We start from the raw sequence: 13,062 nt of genomic DNA, 5'->3' as shown, positions 1-13,062 counted from the left end.
TTTACCAAGTCTTTGCCTTATATTTGTTGCTACCTTTTGTCGCCTACATGACCAATTCTCTTGTGTCATGTCTCCATCTTTCCTTGCTCACTAGCGCTCATGGCTTCTTCTACCTGAGCCGAACTCATCCTGATTCGATAGCTTTTGTGAGTCATTGGGATATCCATTATCCTCCTTCCTTTTGCATCATCTATGATGCATCTCTTCTCTTTGAATCTCACCCGGTATCCGCTTGAAACAATTTGTGGAACACTCAACAATTTCTTTGCCAAACCCGAAACCAAGAACACATTTCTGATGGTCCTCTTGCCACTTTTAGTCATGACAGTAATATCTCCTTTACCGGCTGTCATGACCGTGCTTCCATTTCCAATCTTAATTGGAACCTTGATACTCCTATCAAGCCTTGAGAAGTAACTCTCCTCCTTTGTCATATGATTAGTTGCTCCACTGTCTACTAACCAGACATCTTCCATCACTGTTGTTGATGCTTCGCTTGCACTGAACAACATGCGAATCTTCATTCAAGTCTTCTTCGAGACTTACATGTGCCTTCTCTTTCTTCTTTGAGTAGCACTGATTTGAAAAGTGGCCTAACTTGCCACAATTGTAACACTCCTTGTTACTTCTGTGATCCTTCTTTGGATCATCCTTCTTCTGTTTCTTCAGACACTCACTCTCGGTATGGTTATTCTTCTTGCAGTAACCACACCACTTCTTGCCTCCTCGGCGCTTTGAGTTGTCTTGTGTAACACCAGAATTTATGTGTTTAACACGAGCATCGAATGCTCCTTCACTGGTGCTTTCTTCTCTTGCAGCCAGCCTTGCTTCATGAACCTTCAAAATCCCGATCAACTCTGTCATCTTTGTTGAAGTCAAATAGCTTGTTTGCTCCAATACACTGACTATGCTATCGAACTTAGCTGGGAGAGAGATGAGTATCTTCTGTACGAGTTGAACATCTGTCTTCTGTTCACCATGATAAGTTAATTGATTTGCCAATTCAACTATCTTATCCGTGAAGACCTTAATGTCTTCATTCTCATACATCTTCGGATTCTCGTACTCCCTTCGCAACGTTTGAAGTTTAATCAAACGAACTTGAGGAGAGCCTTCATACTCTTCCTTCAATGCATCCCACGCCTCTTTGGATGTTGATGCTGCTGCAATCCGTGAGAAGATATGATCCGATACGACAGTTTGCAAAATTTGCAAAGCCAATGTATCGTTCATCATCGCTTCTTCTCTAAGCGATATTGCCCTTGCTGTTTCAGGGGTTTCATCCACTTGTGCTGGTGGGGCTCCTACGCCTTCTTCAACCACAGACCATAACTTCCTGGTCTTGAGAATGGTTGTCATCTTAATGCTCCAGAAGTCGTACTTCTCTCCATCAAATATGGGGATTACTTGATTCTTCATCGTTTCGTGTAGTTCCGAAATCGTATGCCAAAATCTTCTAGCCTCATTTTCTCCACGCCAAGTGTTTCTCTTACTAGTGCTTTCTTCTTCGTCCTCTCAAACGTAAAGCTCTGATACCATGTTAATCTTTTACCAACCGCTTGTGTTACACAACGATCACTGTGTGTTACACACGAGTTCGAGAGAAAGAATAAGATAGACGTTTCAGGCTTATAAATTTTTCTGAAAATACTTTTGTATTATTGAGATTCTGTGATATTGTTTACAACAAATGATTGATCTTTATATAGAGATCGAATCATTACAAGTATAAGAGACACAACTCTTTATACTAAATGACACAACATGAAGAGTTACAACTCTTTGTGTAATAACATAAATAACTAACTTATGTAAATGTATTAAGAAGAGATTAGATTATAGTTTAACAAGGAAGAAGAGCATAATTATATAGAATGAAAATTCTGTATTACAAATCTTGGTTAATCTAGAGTCAGGCCTGACTAGAGTAGACTATACCTTTTTTCTGTTTTATTTACTTAAAATATAAGAAAATACATAGAAACAAAAAAAAGAACATGGAATCGTAATTCACACGAGCATGAACATAAACAACACTAATTCTCTCTCTTTATTGAACAACAACGTAATTAAAATGATAAAAATGAAATTGGGAAATAATCAATTAGTTACTATATCTTATTATCTCCAGTTTGGTTTGACGATCATTAGTGGCTTGACTATTTTATGCTCACATGTTAACATTTGAATCGTTCAGAGGCTTCACTGGCTATTTCACAAGCTCTTAAAAGTTGGGTAATAGGATTCGAACGACCACCACTACCGTAGGGTCTGACATTCGGACCAGGAATTGGAGGCTTATACCTTTGTTTCATTAACTTACATGCACATGTTGTTAACTTCAGTGTTACAGGCCCGCTCCAAGGTGTACAACATTTGGCCTTCCACTGGCTAAATTTAGGAATCTCACGCAGGCAGGAATCAACTTTACTGCAATCACTCTTGAAGTCAAGAGTATGACGAAGGCGATGCACATTAGTGGAATGGTCTTCATTTTTTCGGATTAATTAGTAGCTCTTGATAATTAAGTAACCTCTAATATTTATTTGTTGAGAAATTTGAAACAATTTAATTAGTTTTGGAGAAACGTTGTATGTCTTGAGGTCTTTAAATAGCAAACTGGAATGAGCAAGATGTGGATATATTGAAGATGGAAATCAAATCCTAAAACAAGGGAGGATAGTTCACTGGTTTCTATTTTTTTAATTTACAAAGCATTAAATTTTCATTTATTCCTATATGTTCTTTTTTTATTCATTCTTCGTAAAAGTCACCGGTAGGAGCCAAAATAAAAATATGACTTGTTCAAATGACCGATTCAATAAATAGATCAATTTTTGATGAATAGGTGTATTTAGTGCCACCTCCAACAAATATGCATGCATCATATAAGTTGTCCTTTTTATTTAGGCTCTAACACAAAGGTGAAATTATATAGTACACGCTGATAAAACTCAAGAAAGCAAGTCTGCCCAAAGAGATTTGTTTACGTAGGAATCAGATAATGTTTATTATCATTGTTTAAATCGTGCATGTGTGCATGTAGATTTTGCATGATGCATGTGTCATGTGTGTACACTCAATAACATGCATTAGTTTTTTTTTTTTTGTTCTTGTATATATTTGACATAGATACTGAGAGAGCTCTATGGAGTTGTTGTGCGTTCTAAGCCACATCCACCCGGAGAAGAACTCTTTGGGGAAGAAAAGAAAACGGTAAGGTGAGACACTAAACACACCTTTGTATGATTTGTGTAGGTCTTACATAATCAAGACTATCACAGATTTATCACTCTAGCGTGGTAACTTTTTTTCTATCTGATTCACATTCTTATCAATGTTAAGATTAACCAGCTTTTTTTTATTGAACAACAGTAAGTGTTGCTATATCTAAGCCAGAGATATAAACTATGTAGACATCACCATATCAAGATTTTGCAAAAGGTTTTCAACCAAATCGCTGATAGATAGAATGTTACAGAGGCTGGCCATTAATCCATCTCTCGAATATGACTGAGCACTCCTCTGGTTTATACACCATCCCTATAAACAAAACCCACAAAAACTGAGAAACTCTCAAGTATAAAAAAGCTCTTTTCATTAATGTAATAAGAACATGTAAGACTTGCTTTCACTGTGGCAAATGTCATCTTATAAGTCCTTTTGTGTATCTGAAATACAAAATAAATTGTTTGATCTTAAAGGTGTGTGTCCATTTGTTAGAATGTAAAACAAAAACTGGTTAATTTGTACCCAGAGAATTGGTTGTGTGAATCATCCACGGCCGCCAGCCATCAATGATAGAATAGTTGAGTGATCTTATCCAGTCTTGAGTTGAAAGAAAAGGTACGTACATGTGATCACCACTGTTTCACCAGAGAGATCATGCCAAGAAAAAAAAAGTTTATTAAGACTTTCTAATTCAAAAAACAGAAGAGTCCCTTCGCTAAGCAAGCTTCGCTCTCTGAATCCCTAGTACTATCCCCTTTTCCCTTTACATTATGAATAAAGTTGGTGTTAAGTTCCAAAGCACCAAGATTAAGAACAAATATTTCTTAATTGTAGTAATTTTAGAGTAGACTATACCTTTTCAGTTTTATTTAAGAAAGTACATAAAAATAAAAAAAACAAATAGAGAACATGGAATTGTAATTCAAACGAGGAAGAAAAAACGAGAGAGAGAGATGGTTCGTGAACATAAACAAGACCAATAATCTCTGATTCGTGAACATAAACAAGACCAATAATCTCTCCTATTAAACAATAACTTGATTAAAACAAAATTAGGAAATAGCTGAGGATAAAATATCTCCAATTTGGTTTGACGATTCTTGGGGTTTGGTTGGTTGGCTATCCTACGCGCGCATCATTAACACGGGATATGTTCATTCAAAATAGCTGATCCACATAAATTGTAAAGTTTGGCAAGAAGCAAAAATTTAGCTGTATCTTTTATTAATATACATTTACATGATCTTGACGGCGGTGATTGTTTCCCTGTATGTTGTTCACAACATTTGGCTTTGTGGTGGTTATTTTTTGGAATTTCGCGCAAGCAGAAATCAAGACTTGCAGAGCAAGCGTCTGCGAACTTGTTACTCTTGATCATAGCCGGGAATGATGTCAAGAGTATGACGAGGCCATGCACATTAATGGAATGGTCTTCATTTTTGGATGAATTAGTAGGTATTGATAATTACTTAGCCTTGAATAAATATTTATTGAGAAATTTGAAACAATTTAGTCGTGGAAAAATGTTATGTTCTGAGGTTTTAATAGCAAACTGGAATGAGAATGAAGTGGAAATACTGAAGGTGGGAATTGAATCCTTAACATAAGGGAGGATACATATATTGATTTCTATTTTTTATTTACAAAGCATTAATCTTCAAAATAAAGGTACTACTTGTTCAAATGACCGATTCATTAGAAAGTGATTATAAATAGAGATTAGAGATATTGATGAATAGGTGTATTTATAGTTCTTCATGCAAATGCATTCATCTTTGAGAAACATCTCCTCTATAGCCCCTATATGTCTACACTGGACCCAGTCTAATTTTATTTATAATTCATTTATTTTTAACTCGTAAATTAAGACATTTATCAATATACCCTTATGATTTTTAACCTAATCTAATAAAATACAACAGTGATAGTTTTTCTTTTATTTTCTTCTTTTCCTCGTTTCTTCCTTCTTCTCACTCTTTTTTCTCTGCGATTTGTCTCATTCTTCATCTCTTCCTTCTTATCCTTTCTCTGCAAAATAACATATTTGATTTGTTACAAGTGATAAAAAAAAGAGCTGTTGAAGGTGATGGAAACAACATCAATAGTGATTCTTCTTCTTCTTCTTGCGCTTTAGATCTGTTCAAAATGGTGACGGCTTAACTTATGCGCTTCAGATCTCCTTTTTCTCGCGCCTTAGATCTGCGTTTTTATATAGAGTGTTTATTGTCTTGAGTTTTTGACTTAAGGTTGTAAAAGAAGATTATGGGTTTTGTATGATTGGGGTTCTTGTTGTTTTCTATAGATCCAAGTTGTTTGTATGATTCATGGTTCTTATTGTTCTTCTCCTCTTTTTCATAGTATAATTCATATCTCTATTCATTTTCATCTTCAGATCTGAATTCAATAGTACTCATTACTCAATATAACTAGTTTAACGTTGTATAACTAATATAACTAGGTATAGCTAACTCACTAGTAGTACACAATATAACTCAGTATAATTCAGTACAACCCGTATACCTCAATATAACTAATTCAGAAGTACAATTCGGTATAACTCAGTACAACTAAGTGAGACTATATCTTGTATAATGTAGATCCGAAATTTGAAAATTTGAATTTTGAATTTTTTTTTTAATAATTCAAAAATACAAAAAAGAAAAATAGAATATTCATGTTTCATTAAATCAATCGAGGCATAAGAGATTTGAAAGGTCCATAGAAAATTGCTTTATGGCATATGGGCATGAGAAAAGTTGGCGTTTCCAACCAAATCGCTGATAGGAGAATGTTACAGAGGCTGGCCATTAATCCATCTCTCGAACATGACAGAGCACTCCTCAGGTTTATACACCATCGTGTGCCCGCCTCCCTATAAACCAAACCAAACCCACAAAAACTGAGAAACTCTCAAGTATAAAAAAGCTATTTTTTCATTAACGTAATAAGAACATGTAAGACTTGCTTTCACAGTGGCAAATGTCATATTATTAGCATAAGTCCTTGTGTATCTGCAACCAAAAAAAATTGTTTGATCTTAAATATGTGTGTGAGTCCTTTTGTTAGAGAAATAATCAAAATATATAAAAGAAAAAACTGTTTGAATTGTACCCAGCGACTTGATTGTGAATCATCCACGGCCTCCAGTCATCAATAATGGAATAGTTGAGTGATCTTATCCAGTCTTGAGTTGCAAGAAAAGGTACGTACATGTCGTGATCACCACTGTTTCACCAGAAAGATCATGCCAAAGAAAAAAAAAGAGTTTATTAAGACCTTGTAAATCTTAACAGAAGAATAAAGAAGAGTTGTTGTGGACCTGAAGATGAGAGATCGGTATCCTTGAATGCTGTTGTTCTTATGGTATGGTACGCTGCTTCTAATGTCAAATTTGTAAGGTATTTCCCTATAACATCTTAACCATTCTCCTATACTCCCCTGCAAACTCACGGTTTCATTAATTACCATCAATCAAAGCCTTTACAAAAACCATCTAATATTAAACTTTTTCATCATAGGTAGATTACCTTCTCCACATGAAGAGCTCTGCGCACACTCTCATCATTGGCCCAACAGTTAGATTGCACAGACATGCGATGCTCAGAGGGATTGCTTACATACGGATCAGATGCGTTTACATACTTTAGTCCTAGAATATATGTTACATCTAATCCAGAAACACACTGTAGATAAGCACAAAGCCTGCAGTTAGTGATATTTCATATATATATTATTTATTTATTTTGAAACTTAGTGTTTAAATATTTCAGTGTGTGTATATTTACATTCTCAAACTCTTGAACGGATTTCAAGCAATCTGTGTTAAGAGGATCCACTATAATACAGTTTCCTCTACAACTTCTCCTCAGAAGCTGCAAAGAAAAATCATGAGTTAGTTTTTTTTGAACTAACTTATGGTGGTGACAAGAAAAAATTATGAGTTAGTTTCTCAGCTGCTTCATTATGGTGGTGGCAAGAAAAACATACACACAGTGCTTGTACCTGGTAGTTTTCATCAGAGATCAGAGCCATTCCATGAGCAAATGGAATGCGCCAGTTATCATTATTATCAAAATCTGTTACAGGATTTCCCAGCACGTAACCCTGTCTTTTTTTGTTAATTCTAGATGATCTCGACAAGGTAATGTGTAATAAAAAACAAGAGCAAAATCAATGAACCTGAAGATTTACTAGAGGTTTACAACATAAACCATTTTCTGCAATAAAAGTAAGAGAAATAACCTATCAAGAAACAAGTGTCAAAGGGAAGGGGTTTGCATAGAGATTGAAAGTGTGGTATAAGAAACTTACCCTTTGAAATTTCTTGAACGATGGCCGGAACCACTATACCGGAGTAAGAGTTTCCGGTGACATAGAAAGGATTTGAATAATACTCAGGATGCTTAGCTAGCCACTGCACAACAACCACCAATGAGGACAAAAAATATCTCCAAAGGTCTATGCACAAAAACATAAAAAAAACACTTGAAACAATTTGAGTTTTCTCTTTACATTATGAACAAACTCATTGACCAACTTTGCTGATCTTATGTCACTTGGTATATCAGCAAGTGGGTTTCTTGAGTAAGAGAAGCCAGTCCCAACAGGCTGATCCAAATAGATTATATTCGCCACCTGAATCAATAGAAGCAGTCATCCAAAAACTTGAAGATGACGTTAAAGAGTTTCTATGTCCTATTGAATAAGCATTTTGTGTTAACCTTAGTCCATGAATATGTAGTAGAGACCAATGATGGGATATCTCCATTGTCAGACTCAATGTTGAAAGACAGAGGCCCTGCATTTATCTCAAATTTGAAAACAAAAGCATCAAAATTTTTGTTACGTGGCCCATTTAGCTGAGTGGCAATTTGATTAATGGGCTAGAGTATGTGGGCTGGATCATAAGTCTTTAACCTAATCTAAGCATTCGTATAAAAGGAGAGGTGAGAGTACTTTCACCTCTCTATGATCATGAATGATCTAATTTCTAGATAAAGCTCTCTCTAACTCTCACCTCTCCTTTTATACGAATGCTTAGATTAGGTTAAAGACTTACGATCCAGCCCACATACTCTAGCCCATTAATCAAATTGCCACTCAGTTAAATGGGCCACGTAAGGCCATGATTATCCCTAAGAAACCCATTAGTTTAAAAAAAAAAAAAAAATTAAAAAGCAAACCAATCGCGGGCCGCCACGTGTCAGTGGAGCCCGCGAACAGTGTAAGAAACTCACTAAGATCGGTTCTTAATTAGTAGTTTTTGTAACCGATACTTAAGGTTTTGTGGGGACCCACGCACTAAGGACCTGGATAATCATGCTCTAACAAATTTCTCTAGAGAAGAAAAGAGTTTTAGATGTTACCATTCTCAAAAAGAAGGCCAGAGAGAGAAGAGCAGCCAGGTCCTCCACTTAACCAGATAAGAAGAGGGTCCTCTTCTGGGTTTCTCTCAGATTTGATGAAGTAGTAGAACAACTGGTCTTCCTCTGCCTCACCAACACCTATGTACCTAAACGACTTAACTCCAGAAATTCAGATCACATAGTCATTCATTCTTAAGACTGTTAATCTTGAAATGAGATGAGAAGAGGAACAGAACCCTGTTTCAAGCTCGAAAGGAAGAGGGCCTTGGAAACCAGGGAGATATCTGACGGTAGATCTTGAACAAGCATGCTTAATGAACGCAAGAGGAAGAAGCTCAAGAACAAGAAGCAGTAGCAACTTGATCTCCATTTTTTTTTTTTTTTTTGAACAAAGAGTTTCTGAGTTAATGCCACATTTAGGACGAGAGGGTACGCATAAAATAGTTATGAAATGAAATTGTTTATTTTTAAATGTTTTAATAGTATTATGAAATAATTATTCTGTCAGACCATCCAAGTCCCCATTCAATCTCAGACGGTGGAATCAGGGCCAGCCATGGCTAAAATTCAACAAGCTAAAGTCCAATAAACATGTGCTTTACGTTCTAAAAACATATGAGACAGATCTTCAGAAATTATTTTTGGTGTAATGGTTTAGTCCCCCACCTATAACTCTTCAAGTTGTCACGTTTTACATTTATAACTTAGAAAGGAAAATTTGTCCCTTTTCCTGAAAACGAAACTCTTCAATGTAACATGTAACATTTATTTATGGTAAATCTATAAACCAATCATTAGTTTAGATCAGTTCAGTTAAACCACCTCCATCATCCACTCCTAGGAAGGGTTCTAAACCAAAAACAATAAAAAAATAAATGAAAAGGATAAAAAAAACACAGAACCGCTTCTTAATATGGGATTTTTAGAGTTGGTAAGCATCCTTACGTGTCATTTTCGTATTGGATCTCTCATTTATGTCTATCTCTCCGTGGGCGTTTTGATCCGATATCAGTTTTTGTCTTCCTCCTCCCGTCTCGATCACTCCATCTTCTGATCTCGATCTCCTTCTGTTACTAATTGTGGAAGCTAATCCTCGATTTGAATCTGGTGATTCCATTGGGCTAGATATTATGTTTGGTCTGTGATAGTGAAAGCTATTCAAGGGGAATCAGAGGTTTGCTCACCCTCTGTATTTATCACGGCCACTCTGTTTCTCGTCTTTCCGCTCACCCTTATCGCCGCGTTTTCGTCATAAGATCTCAAAGGTTTGCTTGTATCCCCTCCCTCTCTCCTTTATCATGTTCTTTTCTCTGTATTTTGAAAGGATTTAGTATCTAAACTTTGTTTCTCTCGTCTTGTTCTTTTCTCTGTAGGAAGAAACATTATCTGGTGTAGCTTCATCACCTCCATTTTTCCTCGGATCTCCCCCACGCAGAACATCAAACTAAACCTTGTCTCACCCTCACTCTCACCATTGATCCCATCTCCATCTCGTGTCAAAGGAGGATGTTGTGGTTGAGTAAAGTTTGGGATTAAATCTGCAGCTGTTAGAGTAGAAGGATTTGATTGCTTAAACAGGGACCGCCAAAACTCAAGCATACTTGCCATGGCTTAGGAACGCCAAAACTCAAGCATACCCACAGGTTTTGTTATTTATCCCTTCAAGTAGTTGTTTTCATTTCTTTGTGGATTGTGAATGATCTTTATAACTTTATTTGATCCTGCTGTTAAGGGAACACTCAACGTTTTGAACTCGTCTACCAAATTTTATTTATGCTTTTCTTCCATATTGTTTAAAATTTAAAATTTAAAATTTGTATTTCTATTTTTAATATGTTTTATGTCATATTTTTTTAAATTATATGAAATCCAATAATTTATAAGTTTTGTAAAATTTAAATTTAATAATTAACTTTTTTTTAAAAAATCTTTTAAGAACCTCTAAAGGGTTCTCCTATTGAACATTCACAGAACTTATAAAGTACACATTTAATAATTAAACTAATGGTTAGAACCCATTAAAGACTCTAACCATTGGACATGCTCTTAATGTTTCAGTCTGTTAGAGAGGTTGACCACTTATCCACCTCTTGAACATGATTGAATTTTCCTCTGGTTTATACTCCAACGTGTGCCCACCTCCCTATATAAACCAAACCCACATACCAAATCAAGAAACAAAACTCTGCATTAATTACGTTAGGAAAGATGTGTAACAAAGAGGTAACCTTCACAGTAGCAAATGTCATCTTATTAGCATAAGTCTTGGTGTATCCAGCGACTTTATCAAGTATCATCCATGGCCTCCATTTCTCAGTAATGGAATAGTTGAGTGACCTTATCCATGCTTGCGTTGCAACATAAGGGATTGTCATATCGTGATCACCGCTGTTCACAACCATGACAAAGAAAAGCTTACAAACAATATTTGAATAAGCAGAAACTTGTAATTAAAGAAGTTGTTTAAAATTTGTGTACCTGAAGATGAGAGATCGATAGCCTTTGATGCTGTTATTCACATGGTATGGTATGCTGCTTATAATGTCATGAGGGCACCGCATATTATAGTCACATCGTTTCCATTTCCCTGTAGTCCCCTGCACTCAAAACCCTCAAGAAAGTTTAATCATATCACCAGTTATTACCAATGATGTATGCTAATATAAACTTTGTCACATACCTTCACCACTTTAAGTGCTCTGCGTACGCTCTCGTTATTAGCCCAGTATTCTGATAAGGAATACCGATACGTCTGCAGCACGCAACATTGTTTTCTAGTGGTTTGTTAAGTGACTAGCCATTAATTGATCAAAAGATATAAAGGAGCTCACATAGCAATCAGGAGATTTTGGATCACAGTTTGATGCTAGGATAAGTTCTTCATATATTCTAAAAACACACTGAAAATAAACCACATGCATATCCTAAGTTAGTTAGTGACTTAACCATTGAAGCTGCAACTAGTTTCCAGAATGTGTACATACCTGCTTGAACTCTTCAACGAGTTTCAAGCATTCTGTGTTAAGAGGAAACACGTTGAAATAATTTCCTCCACAGCATCTCTTCATTGACTACAATGTAAAGTTTTGAAATGGTCGTTAACTACTTCACTATGGAGACAAGAGATTCTAGGTTGTGTAACTATACATCATATAGCTCATCAGAGATGAGTGCCTTTCCATGAGCAAATGGAATGCGAGCGTTCCTATCAAGTACACTGTCTGTTAACGGGTTTCCAAGCAAGTAGCCCTGTTGTTAGACATCATAGAGAGGGGAGAACACAAATACTATATTTAATTCTTAATGCTTGATAAGGTCTGTGGAAGTAGAGTAAGGAGCAAGCAAATACTGATGAACCTTGAGATTTATTTGAGGTTCGCAGCATATGTCATTTCCTGTGATAAGATGGTTAACTGATCAAGAAACAAGAATCAAAGAGAAGGTGCTTGCATAGGGCTTGGCGTGATACAAGATTAAAAAAAGTTACCATTTGAGATTTCTTGAACGATGGCCGGAATGACTATACCGGAATAAGAGTTTCCGGCGACATAGAGAGGATTAGAGAAATATTCAGGATGCTTGACTAGCCACTGCACAACAAACACAAAAAGAAACACACTCTTAGATGTGTGTATGCATCAAAAGGTAGATGTGAGTTTGCACTTTACCTTACGAAGAAACTCATTGACCCGTTTAGCTGCTTCAGTGTCACTTGGTGTATCAGATAGTTGATTTCTTGAGTATGAGAAGCCAGTCCCAACAGGCTGGTCCAAATATATTATATTCGCCACCTGAATCAAAAGAAGCAATGATTTTAAAACTTGAAGATGAAGAAGAGTTTAATTTGGTTTGTTATGATTAATACTTGATGTTACCTTAGTCCATGAATATGTAGTAGAGACCAAGGATGGGATACTTCCATTGTATGTCTCCACCTTAAAACCAAGTGGTCCTGGTTTTTTTTTGTTCCATTCAAACAAGTCATTGACTATTATTTTCTGTGGAGACAAAAGAAGAAGCAAGACTTAAAGATTTTACCATTCTCATAAACAAGGCCAGAGAAAGAAGAGCAGCCAGGTCCTCCAGCTAGCCAGACAAGAAGAGGATCTTCTTCTGGGTTCCTCTCTGATTTAATGAAGTAGTAGAACAACTGATCTTCCTCTCCCTCACCAACACCTATGTACCTAAATGATCAAACTCCAAACTCAGAGTCATACAGTTTATAAGGCTAATATGAAGATGAAGAGGGATATACCCGGTTTCAATCTGAAAAGGAAGAGGGCCTTCAAAACCAGGAAGATATCTGACGATGGAACCTCCATCAGCATGATTCTGAATCGACACTACTAGAAGTTTTAGCAGCAGAGACTTGAGTATCCAAGAACCCATTCTTTTTCTTGAGTTTTTGAGTGTTATGACAAAACATCTTTAAACTAAAGAAAACATAGTAGTTGACTCAAATAAA

The 13,062-nt window shown here is 36.1% G+C and overlaps 2 protein-coding genes and 1 long non-coding RNA gene across 5 annotated transcripts; 1 reads left to right on the top strand and 2 right to left on the bottom strand.

Moving 5' to 3' along the window:
* Positions 1–5,836: 5,836 nt before the first annotated feature.
* Positions 5,837–9,059, bottom strand: LOC106351827 (serine carboxypeptidase-like 15). 2 transcript variants are annotated; one of them, XM_048744684.1, is made up of 13 exons: positions 8,834–9,059; positions 8,598–8,743; positions 7,953–8,029; positions 7,744–7,866; positions 7,543–7,645; positions 7,411–7,448; positions 7,234–7,335; positions 7,017–7,103; positions 6,759–6,914; positions 6,551–6,669; positions 6,343–6,456; positions 6,197–6,242; positions 5,837–6,103 (listed from the first exon to the last, which is right to left on the bottom strand). In XM_048744684.1, the coding sequence occupies exons 1-13, from the start codon at positions 8,965–8,967 to the stop codon at positions 6,023–6,025; spliced, it is 1,326 nt and encodes a 441-aa protein (XP_048600641.1). In that variant the 5' UTR covers positions 8,968–9,059; the 3' UTR covers positions 5,837–6,022. The 2 variants fall into 2 exon arrangements, with proteins under 2 accessions (XP_048600641.1, XP_048600642.1); XM_048744685.1 differs by lacking the exon at positions 8,834–9,059 and having other exon boundaries at positions 7,953–8,039.
* A 242-nt stretch (positions 9,060–9,301) lies between these two features.
* On the top strand, positions 9,302–10,384 carry LOC106418669. The gene is made up of 2 exons (XR_001283716.3): positions 9,302–9,862; positions 9,971–10,384. It is a non-coding gene; the product is annotated as an uncharacterized LOC106418669 (long non-coding RNA).
* Positions 10,385–10,497: 113 nt separating this feature from the next.
* LOC106418667 (serine carboxypeptidase-like 15) lies at positions 10,498–13,017 on the bottom strand. Of its 2 annotated transcripts, XM_013859413.3 has the most exons (13): positions 12,853–13,017; positions 12,636–12,781; positions 12,473–12,549; positions 12,266–12,388; positions 12,085–12,187; positions 11,955–11,992; positions 11,745–11,846; positions 11,582–11,668; positions 11,429–11,497; positions 11,278–11,349; positions 11,076–11,194; positions 10,826–10,985; positions 10,498–10,740 (listed from the first exon to the last, which is right to left on the bottom strand). In XM_013859413.3, the coding sequence occupies exons 1-13, from the start codon at positions 12,984–12,986 to the stop codon at positions 10,660–10,662; spliced, it is 1,311 nt and encodes a 436-aa protein (XP_013714867.1). In that variant the 5' UTR covers positions 12,987–13,017; the 3' UTR covers positions 10,498–10,659. The 2 variants fall into 2 exon arrangements, with proteins under 2 accessions (XP_013714867.1, XP_022550984.1); XM_022695263.2 differs by lacking the exons at positions 11,429–11,497; positions 11,582–11,668; positions 11,745–11,846; ... (3 more) ...; positions 12,473–12,549; positions 12,636–12,781 and having other exon boundaries at positions 11,278–11,327; positions 12,827–13,013.
* Between the last annotated feature and the right edge of the window lie 45 nt (positions 13,018–13,062).

The sequence above is a fragment of the Brassica napus genome, chromosome C1, assembly GCF_020379485.1.
Source record: "Brassica napus cultivar Da-Ae chromosome C1, Da-Ae, whole genome shotgun sequence".
Lineage (NCBI taxonomy): Eukaryota > Viridiplantae > Streptophyta > Magnoliopsida > Brassicales > Brassicaceae > Brassica > Brassica napus.
This window is presented reverse-complemented; position numbering and strand designations above follow the sequence as displayed.